This window comes from Fusarium fujikuroi, chromosome FFUJ_chr06 (genome assembly GCF_900079805.1).
Source record: "Fusarium fujikuroi IMI 58289 draft genome, chromosome FFUJ_chr06".
Lineage (NCBI taxonomy): Eukaryota > Fungi > Ascomycota > Sordariomycetes > Hypocreales > Nectriaceae > Fusarium > Fusarium fujikuroi.
Window position 1 is genome coordinate 1,358,554 of NC_036627.1, and position 14,147 is coordinate 1,372,700.

The 14,147-nt window shown below is 46.7% G+C and overlaps 8 protein-coding genes and 1 non-coding gene; 3 read left to right on the top strand and 6 right to left on the bottom strand.

Moving 5' to 3' along the window:
- Nucleotides 1-56: 56 nt before the first annotated feature.
- FFUJ_05768 (uncharacterized protein) lies at nt 57-908 on the top strand (the record flags this gene model as incomplete). XM_023579018.1 has 4 exons in its annotated part: nt 57-227; nt 280-345; nt 394-732; nt 786-908. 4 exons carry the CDS (start codon nt 57-59, stop codon nt 906-908), a joined length of 699 nt encoding a protein of 232 aa, XP_023431929.1.
- A 185-nt stretch (nt 909-1,093) lies between these two features.
- FFUJ_05769 (uncharacterized protein) lies at nt 1,094-2,736 on the bottom strand (the record flags this gene model as incomplete). XM_023579019.1 has 4 exons in its annotated part: nt 1,094-1,617; nt 1,693-1,977; nt 2,032-2,288; nt 2,342-2,736. The coding sequence occupies 4 exons, from the start codon at nt 2,734-2,736 to the stop codon at nt 1,094-1,096; spliced, it is 1,461 nt and encodes a 486-aa protein (XP_023431930.1).
- Nucleotides 2,737-3,686: 950 nt separating this feature from the next.
- Nucleotides 3,687-4,337, top strand: FFUJ_05770 (uncharacterized protein; the record flags this gene model as incomplete). Its single annotated transcript, XM_023579020.1, has 1 exon — nt 3,687-4,337. The coding sequence occupies one exon, from the start codon at nt 3,687-3,689 to the stop codon at nt 4,335-4,337; it is 651 nt and encodes a 216-aa protein (XP_023431931.1).
- A 333-nt stretch (nt 4,338-4,670) lies between these two features.
- On the bottom strand, nt 4,671-6,128 carry FFUJ_05771 (related to secretory lipase; the record flags this gene model as incomplete). The annotated part of the gene is made up of 1 exon (XM_023579021.1): nt 4,671-6,128. One exon carries the CDS (start codon nt 6,126-6,128, stop codon nt 4,671-4,673), a length of 1,458 nt encoding a protein of 485 aa, XP_023431932.1.
- Nucleotides 6,129-6,912: 784 nt separating this feature from the next.
- Nucleotides 6,913-8,025, bottom strand: FFUJ_05772 (uncharacterized protein; the record flags this gene model as incomplete). XM_023579022.1 has 3 exons in its annotated part: nt 6,913-7,107; nt 7,163-7,473; nt 7,536-8,025. The coding sequence occupies 3 exons, from the start codon at nt 8,023-8,025 to the stop codon at nt 6,913-6,915; spliced, it is 996 nt and encodes a 331-aa protein (XP_023431933.1).
- Nucleotides 8,026-8,222: 197 nt separating this feature from the next.
- On the bottom strand, nt 8,223-9,321 carry FFUJ_05773 (related to NADPH-dependent aldehyde reductase; the record flags this gene model as incomplete). XM_023579023.1 has 3 exons in its annotated part: nt 8,223-8,394; nt 8,449-8,545; nt 8,592-9,321. 3 exons carry the CDS (start codon nt 9,319-9,321, stop codon nt 8,223-8,225), a joined length of 999 nt encoding a protein of 332 aa, XP_023431934.1.
- A 1,048-nt stretch (nt 9,322-10,369) lies between these two features.
- On the bottom strand, nt 10,370-11,318 carry FFUJ_05774 (related to dienelactone hydrolase family protein; the record flags this gene model as incomplete). XM_023579024.1 has 3 exons in its annotated part: nt 10,370-10,970; nt 11,017-11,134; nt 11,189-11,318. 3 exons carry the CDS (start codon nt 11,316-11,318, stop codon nt 10,370-10,372), a joined length of 849 nt encoding a protein of 282 aa, XP_023431935.1.
- A 549-nt stretch (nt 11,319-11,867) lies between these two features.
- Nucleotides 11,868-11,956, top strand: tRNA. Its single transcript has one exon. It is a non-coding gene (tRNA).
- A 368-nt stretch (nt 11,957-12,324) lies between these two features.
- On the bottom strand, nt 12,325-13,824 carry FFUJ_05775 (related to berberine bridge enzyme; the record flags this gene model as incomplete). The annotated part of the gene is made up of 1 exon (XM_023579025.1): nt 12,325-13,824. One exon carries the CDS (start codon nt 13,822-13,824, stop codon nt 12,325-12,327), a length of 1,500 nt encoding a protein of 499 aa, XP_023431936.1.
- Nucleotides 13,825-14,147: the final 323 nt, after the last annotated feature.

Consider the following 14,147-nt stretch of genomic DNA (forward strand, 5'->3'; position numbering starts at 1 on the left):
AATAGTCTATCTATTCTTGATGCGATAAAAGTTTGAGATACAAAATCGAATCAGCTATGCCGTCAGCAACACGTCAAGATCAGCTTGTCTTAGTCCCTTGGGACCCCAACTCTCCAGAGCATGTCAACCGCATTTATGCACAGCGAGTTCAATGCGGTTGGGACAAGCAATTAGTTGAAGGATGGAAAGAAAGACAAGTCTCGGGCCAGAAGTCCATTTTCTGGATCGTTAGTTTCCTCAAGAATCGATTCACAATTGTAGACGTTTAACTTTGACTAGACGCTGCGACCAGATGACCCCGAAACCCGCGAAACTCTTCAATTGCACTTAGATGCGTACCCTGAAGTCAGCTTATGAAACTGATAAATACTGGACATGACTGACGACTCTCAGGACAAGGCGCCATTGGTTGACACAGCCGAAAGCCTCAGAGCCAAACCCCGAAAACCAACACATACAAAGTTCTATCCCGTGGGCCATATCTCACTCGATGACAGAAACGAGAAAACAGGAAACTTTGTACTAGATCTTCCCAAAGAAGGCGTCTACTGGATCAAGACATTTTACGTCTCAAAAGCACTCCGAAGCAAAGGCATCGGGCGAGCAGCCATGGACATCGTCGAGTCAATGGCAATTGAGGAGCCACTATGTGCCAAAACCCTCGCACTTGACACCGCTGAGAAGGAAATGCAGAAGAAGCTGTACCGAGAAAAGAACGGAGAGGAGTTGGGCGTAAGTCTTGGCCGTTGTGAATGTTTGCCATCAACAAAGCTGACACATTTTAGTCAACTAACCAGGACTGGTATGAACGGCGAGGATATAGGCTGATTCACATGCAGCCTGGCCACTACTTGGACGACGAAGAACCCCCAGTCGACGCTGTGTTTCTACGACGAGATATCGCATAAAGTTTGATGGTTGGATATTCTATTGTGAGCTTATATCAGCACAGAAAACCGAGTGAGCACCTACCAAAGAGTATGACTTGAACTTGATATATAGAGACAAGTAGAATGCATAAGATAACAACAATATATAACAAATACTGGCTTAAACAACTGTCAAACAATATCGCACACAAATATGCAACAAATCACGCCCAGTCACACTTGATTCCCAGCATGTACTTCCCTCCATCACAATAAGACATCTCCCTCCATTCAGGGTCCTCCCAGCAGCGAATATCCAAAGGACCATTCTCACAAGTCAAATTACCTACAATGTTAGAAGTTCCAGAATAAATGCACCCCTTGGCTCCATGGGCCTCGAATGCAGGAAGTTCAGTTGGAAACTCCGGGTTGTCCTCGTCTGCCTTTGCGGGTACCTTTGATAGGACTTTTGCGAGGCAGAAGTCTTTGACAGGCTCTTCGGGTGTATCTTGAATAGCTATCCATTGGGACCCCATCAAAGTTTGCATTAGCACGATGCGAACACGGTTGTGGCGAGGATTCGCATCGGCCAACCAACCTCGTAATTGGCGATTATAGTCCTCGGGGTAACGATCTTGACCCGAAAACCAGGCACTAGAGGTCTTTGGGACAACAAGACCCTTGTCTCCAGGGCCATGTTCATCCTCAGAGGCTTGACACTTGCCTTGACCTTCGGTGCCAACCATGGCTGCCAATTTTCGATCAATCATTACGCCCTCCGCCATAAAAGGATCAAGTCCGGCATGGGGAATGTCTTACACACATTCTAATGTTGAGGCGAAGGGAAGATGAGGATAATTGCCAGTGATCTTTTGAACGGTTTTGGCCATCGCATACATGGCGAAGTTATCAGCGCTTCTCTTAATCCAACAAGCTGGATCGAGGGGAAACGTAGCGAGACCTTTCGTCTTCGCTGGGTTGTAAATCTTTTGCTTGACGATGGTTTGGTCTCCCCGGACGTACAGAGCATGAAGATCAGCAATATTATAGCGCGGGTCCACGCCAGAGGCCCAATCAACATGGAGAAGCTCATGGAACCAAACACGTCCTAGGAAAATTAATCAAAAGCACGAGAAAGTAAGAAGACAATAAACATTCATACCTTTATTGCGAACGTAGTTGTTGAGATCTGCACGATGTTCTATGGGCAACTCCTTCTTGCTGTTTCCATCAATGACTTTGAGAAGATCTGGCTCAAGGAAATAATTGGGACAAAACGCGATACGTGCTTTTCCCGACTCCTGGTCTTTGTTGGTTGTGTATGCCAGCTGAGTGTGTGGTTTGCATTTGCATATATCGCTAGGATCGTCGCAACGAACATGAAGTCGCCATTGAAACGGATTGAGACTGCTGCCAGCTCTAATGGTCACAACAGTATCAATGATCTCTGTCGCCAAGTCAGCAACACATACAAAGAAGATAGAAGTGGGGAGATAGTGCTTTTGATGGCAGACTGCTCTTCTTCGTTGATGAAAGGAGGTGCGAAGAATTCTACTGCTGCAGCTTCGTTCCAGTTGAGCTCCTTTCCTTGAATTGCGTCCATCATATGCCAGGCTTGCTGCCAACCAGAGTAAATTGCCTTCCGCTTGAGAGAACCCCAGTAACCACAGCCTTCGAAGCCGAAGAGTCTCGTGGCAAAGTCACCTACATCTCCGTCTGCTTCTGTGAGGTTATATTGACTCTCTCTAAGTGCAGCATTGAACGTATCAGTTGCTCCTTTAAGATCATCAATATCTGCAGTATGTACTGATGCAGCGAACGTAGAGGTGAAGGCGATAGAGGCAACTAGGAAGAGGATGGACTTCATCATTGGAGATAATAGGGGGCCTGGTGATCGGTGTAAATACAGAAAACAGCGTTAACCCTTTAAACTCCCCACCTTACGCGCCAGAGACCCGATGGGGCAATGGATGATAACGGAGCATGGTTGATATGCAGTTGGTTGACAGCAAGTTTCAAATAAAACTTTCTTGGCAGCAAATTGTCATGGCCAACAGTTGCAGGGATAAGAAAACAGTCAGGGACAAGGTATACGCCTGATGTACATGGGACTCACATCATTGACACAACTAACCTCTATCCCTTGACTCATGGACGGACTTGAGAGAAAAGCTGGCTGCTTTATTACAGCCTGCGTTTTCAAGATGCTACTTGCTACATTTGACGTTGGTGCCGAAAGAGTTACTACAGTTAGAGCAGGAAGCCAACTGTTGGCTCTCACAGAAACGACGGTGGACCCATAGCCAAGTGACGCATTAGCTAACCTGCTAACTTAGCTTTGATAACCAACAGCCAACACTTGGGCTTATTACATGGATTTGATTCGTCGGTTCCGGGGACAATGTAGGATGAAACATTCTGTATTGGGAAATCGCCGGAAACCTCGACGAATCTGATTCATCATAACCAGGTATCCATAGATTGGCGGCGCGTTCATAAATTAGAATGCCCAATCATTGCTTGTCTGAAAAGACTATTGTCATGGGAAGCCTGTTAATGCTTGGAGAAGCTGGAAAGAATCTACCAATGCCTGTCCATCAAATGGCATGCTTGTGGATCCGACAGTCACAGTTTAACAACCAACACCAAGTAATTATGGCACGTGCGGTACCGGAACATCTAACATTCCTTGACTTAGTTGGATGTCACCAATATAAGTTTAGATCTCTCTTTATGCACCAAATGTATCGCCCCTCAGAATCCTCATCCATCCCAACATTCTGCTACCCCCCTAGCCAAAACACAAGACCGTTGTCAATGTCCACACAAGCAGGTTCAGTTCTCTTCCTACTAGCTATACTCATTACTACCTGTTTTGCAAGCTCCCAAAATAGTCAGAAAATTCTCCTCCCAGCATCAGAAGATACCATATCCCATATCCCTGGAAGCCTGTCTGAATGCAGCTTTGATGGTGAATTCGGGGTAACATGGTTTCCCCGATGCCAATTTGGTGGTCTCACGGGTGGCTCGGTAACAGGTTGGCCTAAAAAGGGCGGCTACTATACCCATCTCTGCTCCATAGCTGAACTCGAGTTCCTTGGCCTCGACCGGTTCAAGCCCGCGAACAGTTCAGGCGACCCTGATGAGGAAGAGGCTCACTGCGCTAGGATGCGCCAGCTAGGGGCAACATGGGTCAAAGACCTCGATAGCGAAATCGAAAAACAGTGGAAGTATGATTTACCAGATTCTCCACGGTTGTATGCTGGGTGGCCGGCCGACGGCGGTGTCTGGGTCTTATACACTACCTTTTCCCAGACCAAGAGAAAAGGTCTGGGAAGGATTGGTAACGCATTGACGATGGAAGAGCGCTGGAAATTAATCAAAGAACTTGGGGGCACGTTCTACGCGAAACCTAAGGACTGCCCTTATCTTGATCTTGACGGCTTGGAGGATAAGGGGAACAAATGACGGTATCACATTACAGTGTGCGTTGAGATGCAAAATCAGCAGCTTGCAGTTAAGACTTGTGGCTGAGAGCTTAAATCAGCAGAGAGAACTTAGTTTCTTTTTACGAAATTTGGCATTGTCAAATCAAGGACATAGTAAGGGGGAATTGGACAGGAGTGAATTATTTTGTAAGCTGGTAGTTTTATAACAATAAAATATTTGGGTTACCGTACACTGAGGATCTCTTTGAGATATATCCCCGGCCACTTTCACAGTTCAGTACATATCATGTCCCTCATGCTCTCCATAATCACCAGCCACCTCTCCTCCTACTAGTCAACCGGAAGCTTGGTACTAATGACCCTGAGGAAGCTCATAAGCCCATTCTGACTTGCCGGCCCACAAAGGAAAGGAGTTTGGATCATGCTGATAATGACCGTCAGGTAGGAATCGGTCAACTTGGGACTGCAAACAGCCTTGGTTTTGGACCTTGCGTCCCTCAAACCGATCATTGATCCAATCCATCCAAATCGACCTAGTTGCATACATACCAGGAAAGTGACCAACTCCAGGAACACCCAAGAACTCCAGATCACCAGGATACTTCTCGCAAGTAGCCTTCGAAGTAGCCAATGATGCGTTGTAATGCACCGCTGGGTCTTCTTCACCATGGATGATAAACAGAGGTCCCTTCCAAGGCCTCTCACCGGGGTTAACGATTCTTTTGAGAGCGGCCACAGACCATGTGTTCATCCAGTCAGGCTGGACTATCTCCTTTTCAGAGCGGAAGAGAAAGCCGCTGACGCTTTGAGATCCCTCAACCTGGTTGAAAAGAGTGACTCGGTCGATACCCAGAGGTGTAAGCCAGTCACTAAGCTTGAACTCAGGATAGACTTGGTTCAGATATTTACCAACCCAGGTAGTAATCGAAGTAGCTGGCAACGAGAATGCATCTGTCGGTGGGGCAAAAAGAAGGGTTCCTAGATGGCCCTTAACGAGATCCTTGAATTTTCCCTTCTTTTCCGCAAGAAGCTCAGAGACACCCCATCCAACGGCACCTCCCTGACTATGACCAACATTTACATAATCAGTTGTCAAACGCTGTGGAAATGCAGTTAAAGCAGCTCTCAGGGAATTGAGAGCATCTGCTCCACCAGCCTGATAGATGCCATATTCGTGAGGAATGGCAGTCCCATCCCATGAGGTCCCAACGCCGAGACCAGCGTAGTCAGGGGCCACAACAGCATACCCTGCTAGAGCCAAGGCATATGGCACAAAGTCTTGATAGAAGAGACTGCGATGGGTAGATGGTGCGGCAGTGGGATACCATCCAGATGTGCCGTGAGTCCAAAGTACAGTTGGCGCCTTTCCGTCGGGAACGCTTTTCATTTTCTTGGTGGTATATGGCCAAAGGATGTAAGCAGAAGCAGGAATAAGAGTACCATTAATATTTGTAGTTGAGTAGAGGAAACGAGACATTGCGGTCGAAGCAGGAATTGTGTATGGCTCTGGATCTGTTATTTCTTGGAGCTTGATAAGCTCGCCCGCGACCTTGGGGATCTTCAGACCAGGGGGCAGGGTGTAAAAGTCATCTTGGTGAGGACCACCATTGGCGAGTAGAGTTCGGTCAAAGTTGATGATGTTGTTGATCTGCGCACCTTGTTCAGTGGTCAAGCTGGCAAGACTAAGTTGCTGAGGCGAGAGTTTGAATGTTGAGTTCCATGAAGTTGTATGTAGAGTGGCCTGTAGATTTTGGCTAGCTGTGAGAGCTATAAGGGCCGCAAAGGGAAGAAAGGTAGTTTTAGAAAACATTGTGAGAAGATGCTTCAGCTCTGCTGATATTCTGGCTTGAAAAAGGGAGTTTCAATGGGTTTATATGTTGTTTTGAGACTATTGTGATTTCACATGTTTCCGCAGCTACATCCTTCGATTGGCCTTTGAATACGCCTCAATCACCGCTATATCAAATAAGATACTACTGGGTGTATGTCTTCAGTGGGATATCCGCTTTTGAATGAGAACTTGATTTGTCTGTCAGCATGTAGACGTGTCTCTGCACGGCTAAGGCAGTAGCAGCGTATTCTTGCGTATTGCAATACGAAGTTAGAACAATTTTCGCCGTTTCGGCACCGAGACTGCTATTCATTCTGAACCTAATAATAAATGGTGAAATATTTCATAGGAACTATTTAGAGATGACATTGACTACATCGACAAATCAAAGTCAAGCCCGACAAGTCTTATCGACTCGATGCCGACACGGTCAGTGGCAAATTCTGGACGACTCGAAACAGGGCTATCGAGAGCCCTTTACAAGCCAAGAGCTACTGGATAAGGTCAGTTGAGAAGGGCGGAGCCTATACTCGCCAGGCTCTCATATCTCATCCAAAACAACAACTAGGTACTGAGTAATTCGGCTGACCAACGATGCACGTACAGAAACATGTAGTTATGCATTCTGATCACACAGTAGATTCGCATATTTGAGAAACCTTTTGATATAACACGTACCACTGACTTGCACGCAGAAATGTATACTACGACCCAAGATCTGTACAGTGTTTTGAGATTTGGTGGCTATTTAACAGATTGTACCTCATGAGACAGTTGTCTTTGGATCCAAGACATCTAGGCCGGCTATCATATTGGTCTGCGTGAGATAGATAGATTCCGAGACAGTTCTAGTCAAGAATCCTGACATTCCCAGCATGTCAACGCCTCCTCGCGCACGCACCATTTTCATAACGCCAGCACCATGACTCCAATATGCGCTCATATCTCCTTCAAGGAACTTCAATGATCAATTAGCCTTTTCCTAAAGATAGAGAGTAAGAAGGGATGCTCACTGCTTCAGAGGCCATCAGCATAGCCAATGCGATAGTTGTATCTGTAGCGACAACCTCCGACTCGATGGCGTCTTTAGCCATTTGGATGCACATTAGTCGATATTGAAGTTTTTTGACCGCAAATTTGTTCGACAGGGTGTTATTTGTGGCGGCGACATAGTTCCGGCACGCCACGTGAAAGACGGCAGCCATAAGACTGAGTTTAGACATTGCATTGGGCACCCAGATATGCCTCATCAGATAACCGAAGTTTTGCTCATCGTCTTGGGCATAGCATGCTGTATATCCGTAAGAAATAACATAGTTGAGATCTATGATATAACATATTAGTTGGTTCAGTTGGCTGAATGAAAGTCGAGGAGGATAGACGTACAGAAATCAAAGAGATAGTGCTCATCTTCTGAAAGTGGTCTTGCAAATCCTGTGTATGCGTCACTGCGAGCACCACCGATCAACTGGAGTGGGCTTGGTGCTCGATTTTCGGTCTGTCCATGTACTTTTGCTTTAGGCATGATCTTTCGGTATCGTGTATCGCTTGCTGGGTGAACAAGCGATCTCAACTCTGCTTCAACTTGAAGGTTTTCAGGGTCATATCCCTCGACAAGAGCCTCATCTTGCTCTCTTTCCTTCTGAAGAGCACGAGAAAGCTTTGCTGCGTGTGATCTTATTAGTTTGATACTATTTGCATTGGTGATCTCGTCTGGATGAGCAGAGTTGATGAATTGCAACGTTCCAGGTTGAAACTTTGTGGGTTCTTCAACTGGTCGGTCTTTTGGTAGTCTGCCGCGGCCTCTTCTTCTGACTAGCGTCGTTTGTCTCTGAATAACTGATTGATATTCCGTGTCTCTAGTACAATTCTCCATTGTTGATGAGCTAATACGGGGATGACAAAGATAAAAGAAGTGAAGTGGACGTCAGAACTGGTCTTCTTTTTTTCAACATGAATCTGACTCAGCGGGGACCAAAGCCAATCATCAGCTGATGGTATTCATCATTAGGCTAATTAATAAGCTCACAGATAAGCCATGACAACCATATGAGAACATGCGATGAAACCTGCCTACTTGTCATCCAGCCTCTTGGTTTTGATCAAGTAATCCACTACTTCTGTAACACTCGCCTCCAAACTGATCCAACCACGCCCGGCCCATTTCTGTAAGAGATCAAGAGCAATATCGTTCTCAATCTTGTATATCAATTTTGGGTCACCCGAAATAAAGTTTTCAACGAAGCTGCGGTTTGGTTAAGCACTTCGTAGGATATCTAGACAATCATTCCATGTAAACGATGATGCGAGAACCTGAATGCGTTGACCTTGGACGTCGGGGTCGATTGCGGCGGCGACATGAATAATCGCGACATCGGCGACGTGGCTGTAATACACTTTTCATCATTAGTCGCAAGCATCAGTTATGGATATAATACTTACTAGCAGGGGTTTGCAGCTTTTCAATAATCCCCAGATACAGCTGTTCAACGAGCTGGGGCGGTACAGACCGTAGATGCTTATCATCTCGGAGGTCTCCCAGGATAACACAAGGACTGACCGAGTTGATTACCCAGGGGAGTTTCTCATCTTTGACAAACTTCCAAACAGCCTTTTCTGCCTCAGCCTTGGCTGCGAAATAAACTGGCATAATGCGATCTGCATCATATGGAGGAGGAGCCCAAGCAGCTTGAATAGCAGCATCGTTCCAACTGTCAAGGTTTGTAATGGTGTCCCCGACGCCAGGAACTGGAAAGGTAGCAGCCCAAAAGGTCGAAGTGAAGACAAACCGCTTGACTGATGGCTCCTTTGCTGCTGATCGACAAACAGACAAGGCTGATTCTATAGCAGCTGAAATAGCAACATTGGGATCAGGAACCAAGTCTCCGATGACTGCAACATGTATGACAGCCGCGACATCCTGTACGGCTCTGTCGAAGTCGTGGGGTTTGGTCGTGTCAGCAATTACAAGCTCGATATGGCCGCGTTCGGCACATTTCGAAACAAATTCATCCTCCAGTAGCCACTGGCTGGACTCCAAGTCTCGAACAGTGCCGCGGACCTTGAAGTCTCTCTTCAGTAGCTCGAAGACAATATGGCTTCCAGTATGGCCGTTTGCGGCTGTCACAAGAACCCAGGATCCTTTGGGGATAGCCGTTTGATGCTCGGACATTGTGGTAGGAATATGAGCGTTGAAGAAAGGGGAATTGCTGTGAGCTAGTGAAAGGTCAACCAGACTAGATTGCAGCAGCTTAAGGCTACTTTATACCTTACTTCATGTTGGTCGTTGGCATACAAGCCGGCAGAAACTGTCTGCGAAGTCAACCCATGATAGTAAGTAACATGAAGTTTCTGCCAATCAAAATTGAGTTTCATGCAGTGACAAATCCTTATTCTGATGATATATTATCGGAGCCTTGATGAGAACTCAAATCACAAACTAAGTTTCTAGCCACAGCATTCAGAAGCCAGTTAGAGAACGGTAACAAGCCCGAGAATCCCGAGCATAATCCTTTTCAGAACTAGTCTGTCAGAATATTAGTGACTAACTGCGAGGCCGTACATGCGTAAGCGGTGAACACAACTGGGCTTCATCGCTAGCCTAGCTTGGTTCGTCTCATCCCCAACTCTTTGTTCGGCATCTTCCGCCTCGTAAGCATTAGCGTGACATACATAAGTTCATTCTCATTTGGTGGGCCACTTCAATCCCTGCAATATAATGTTCAGTTCATGCTTTGTCGGAGTTTACGATTATCGCCGGTGCTCCTGCATCTTGCCTGACTACGTGGAAGCCACTAGCAAAGGCATCGTCCTTGAGGGCGACGGAGAAAATGGTTGCTTTGGCTATATTTCGTTGAAAGATCTTTATTCTTGTAGCAAAGTCTATGTAGTCGCGATGATCTGTAAGGCCTAGAGAGTTTGATCTTACTCTGTGAGACTCTGGTCCTGATATTGTCTTTATCCCCTTATAATACTCGATCATCTTATGAGCCTCAAAGACTTCCCGAATCCCAGTGTATTTAGAGAATAACTGTCGTTCAGGTTCCTCTACGTACAAATTGGAAAAGGTATGGTAAGCACAACAGTGGAAAGTACTATTAGATAACTATATGGCGCACAATGCCTGTCATGTGCCAGGACTCCGTGCAAGAGAAGGAAAGTGGCAATATCTCTGCTGATAATTTGCAAGGGGTCATGGTCTGCAACTTGTGTCCTGTGGATTAGGCCCATGCATTAAAGAAACGAACAGCCTGATAGAACGCTTCGTCTTTGGCAAAAACCTGCTGTGGGTTTGATGCATTTGCACGAACAGCAAAACCATGAGTAGTACCACTGTACAGAACCGAAGTAAAAGGCTTGCCTAATTTAGTGAGGATGGCTTCAGTCTCTGCTTGTCTGGGCTGGGGGAAAATCTGGTCCTCGGCTATATCCATATCAGCTTTTGTCTTTTCTTTTATTGCTATTACGGGCTGAAACTGACCTGCACCAGCGATCGACACGGGCTTTCTGACAGCCTCAATCTCATCTGTAGCCAAGAGACTAGGATGAGCAGTGAAGCCAACATCGACTTTACCGTTTTCGCCAAGTGAACGAAAGACGTAACGTCCACCGTAGCAATAGCCTGTTGCAGCGACGGAGTTCACTTCGAGTTCATTGCGTAGGTAGTTGATTGCCTTTGCAACAATTGGGTCAGTGACACTGGGAGGATGCTTGGCAAGAAACTCGGTAATGTTGAAGCCTGGAGTTTCTTTTGCCGGATCACCTCGAAACAAGTCTGGTGCAACAGCAAAAAAACCCTCTTTGGCAAAGTCATCGACCAATCTGCATTAGTTAGTGAAGAAAAGTAAGAGTGAATGGACAATCCTACTCTCGGTTCTCCTTCAACTGGATGCCGTAGACATCGGTAAGAAGAAGAACACCTGTTCTTTTCCCAGGCTTCTTGTGACCAAGGTTAAACCTCCCGGGCTTGGATACATATAAATTCACTAGAAATAGTCAATTGAGTGCTCAGCCAAGACTGCGTGTGAAGGAATACTGACGTCCTTGGTATCTCACAGTCTCGCCCTTCTGATGTTGAGCAGTTGCCGATTCTTCCGCCGCCAACACCCCGCCCGGGGCAATAGAGGTGAGGAGAGACAGAAAGACGGCAATGGGCTGGAAAAACTTCATTGTGATCACTTGCGAGGCGGAAAGAGATTGAGGTGGAACGGTAACAAGGAGGAGGGGAATATGTACACCGATTTAGGATAGGTGTTGCTTACGAATATTCCAGTAATGATCAGGCTAAAAAGAGCCTGACTGTCGTCATTATGCTTGTTATGATGTTGACGTTCCTGGATTGGACGGCATTATTGCATGCTTAAAGTCCGTGACAACGTTGGAGCGGGGGTGGCAGGGGAATATGCTTATTCGATACAACCTTATTTCAAGGCAATTGCCGCGATTTGTCTGGTCCCAATAGAGTACGGAGAACCTGGCATTAAAAAATTACCTCGGTGTCTAATTCGTAATTTCACTATTATTTTAACTTATGGTGGCGTTAAGGTGCTCTAAACTTGGCTTATACAAAGTCTATAGTAAATGCAATGCTCAAAAGGAACAACATTATAGAACTTGTAATGCGAATGTATGAAAGCTGTGCTGCCAGTGTTTCCTATGGAGGCCACACGAGAAGCAAGGCACTATCAGTTTTATTTGGGACCAATTTCTCCAACAGTGGGGCGCTGGCGCAACGGTAGCGCGTCAGATTCCAGCTCTTAAGCATGGAGATTCCTGAAGGTTATCGGTTCAAATCCGGTGTGCCTCATTTGTTTTTGTTTTTGGTTCTTTCTACGGGCGTATTTTTTGACTTTAACAGTTTCATCAACAATATTACTCAGCCTGAATTTGCACTATCGGGAGTAGAATAAAGCTCAGATGAAATAAGCCAACCACATAAGCGATTTGGTGCCTCTGGCCCACACACTACCCAATTGGGCAACTGGCCATGGCCTCTCTGTGAATCTTGTGGCAACCATTTTCACTTGCAGACATTGGAATTAGGTAAACAGGATGTTATTTTTATGATTCAAATGTTCAAACTTAGTTTTCTTCTTCAATTGACCGCTTAATTTTAATGCGTTACCTCTCTGGACCAACGAGATATAATAATCATTTATTTCCTTTACTTGAGAGCTTAAGGCAGCGGGATTGACTGCTTGTGACCAGTGAAAAGGCCCTCAGGATCAATTTTGGCCTTGATCTTCTTGAGTCTCTCATAGTTTGCACCATAGAGACGTGAGCTCCACTCCTTTTCGGTAAGCTCGGTATCAGCATAGTTGACAAAGCCACGGAGTTTAGAGCCGCCCTTGACAAGAGCATCCTCGAATGGCTTCATAAGACCTCTCAGGTAAGGAATAGCGTCGGCAGGGAAGACGAAGGGGTTGACAGAGTTGGCATCCCAGCGAATCAACCACAGGTTTCTGCCATGAGCATAGCCTGTATCGCTATCCTTGATGTTGCGGGAGACACCGCCCCAGAGATCAAGGTAGGCAAACTTTGTCAGGTCAGTTCGGTTGAAGGCCAGTGTCGTGCTCTCGAAAAGAATCTGAGCTTGTTCAAGAGTGAGAGGGTGGTCGGTTGTAGTGGTGAGAGATTGAGTGTAGAATGCTCGGCCGCCGAGAAATCCGCCGTCGGGTTGGTTCATGCCAGCACCGGCGACAGCAACTTCAAGGTCCCACCAGGGAAGGACAGTCTTCTTGACCTCGACGGTGGATTTAATTGTCTTGAGCTTATTAACAAGAGGACGAATCACACCGTCAAAGCTGTCGGGGTTGCCATAGAAGTATCCAGTACCATCGTAGGGAGGAGCCATCAAGCTCCATCGGAAAGCAAAGGTATCAGGGCAGTCCTTGCTGGTAGCGTAGTCCTGGATGGCCACGAGCGCCCTGGCACCGTCTCTGGGGCTGAGATCACCCATGGACAGAGTGAAGTTGATGGCCTTGTCGAACTCAGGCTTGAAGGTCTTGGTAGTCATGGAGAGAATGATACCATAGGAAGCTCCAGCACCTTGAGCAGCCCAAAGGAGCTCGGAGCCTCTTCCAGCCTTGACAATAGTGCCGTTGTACAGCATGTACTCAACCTCTACAATGTTATCCATAGGAGTACCAAGATAACGCGAAGTGGTGCCAAAGCCGCCTCCGATGCTGGATCCAGTGACTCCAACATGGGCACCACGGACGTGAGGAACATGGCGTCCAGCAGTGTCCCAAAGATACTTGGCAACAGGTCCAACATGAGCGCCGCCACCAAAGGTCATGAGGGTGGTCTTTGAGTCATACTTGACGTCGTCAAAGGCAGCCATGTTGATGACCAAGTTCCCGGGCTTTCCGAAGCCATTTCCTTGGAACGAGTGGGCTGGACCAAGGGCATTTGCGTTGACATCAGCCTCTCGCGCACATTCTAGCGCAAGGGCGACCTGATCGCGAGATTCGGGGAACGCAATTGCAGCAGGCTGGGGACGGATACGCTTCTGGAACTGAGTTGTCTCTGCGGCCCATTGACTGTCAGACTCGATGACATTTCTTACGCCAGCCTTGTCGAGACACTTGGTCAATTCCTCAGCCTTGTTCTGAGCAAAGGCTAGGGAAAAGAGAGAGGCGAAGACAAAACGTCGCAGAGAGCGTGGAGATGTCATGATTGCAAAGCTGATAAAGATCAACGCTTGAGAGAATAAGTCAACTCATACGGGTGATTTCATTGTATTTATGTCTTACTGCCGCAGTTTGGCTTTGAGCAGCTTGAGGTAATACACGGGATTAAGCTTCGGCCCTTTGTAATGGTTGGCTGCAGGGGGAAACCTACAAACCCTGTCATAGCTCATCTTGGCTTTAACAGGCTAAAATGCAACGTTCCTACAGCACGTTTATCACTGTGATATAATCCTTCCAGCACAACTTCCATCCTATTATGGAAAGGTCGCAATCACTGAACTTACGACAGCGGCATCATGCAAACGTC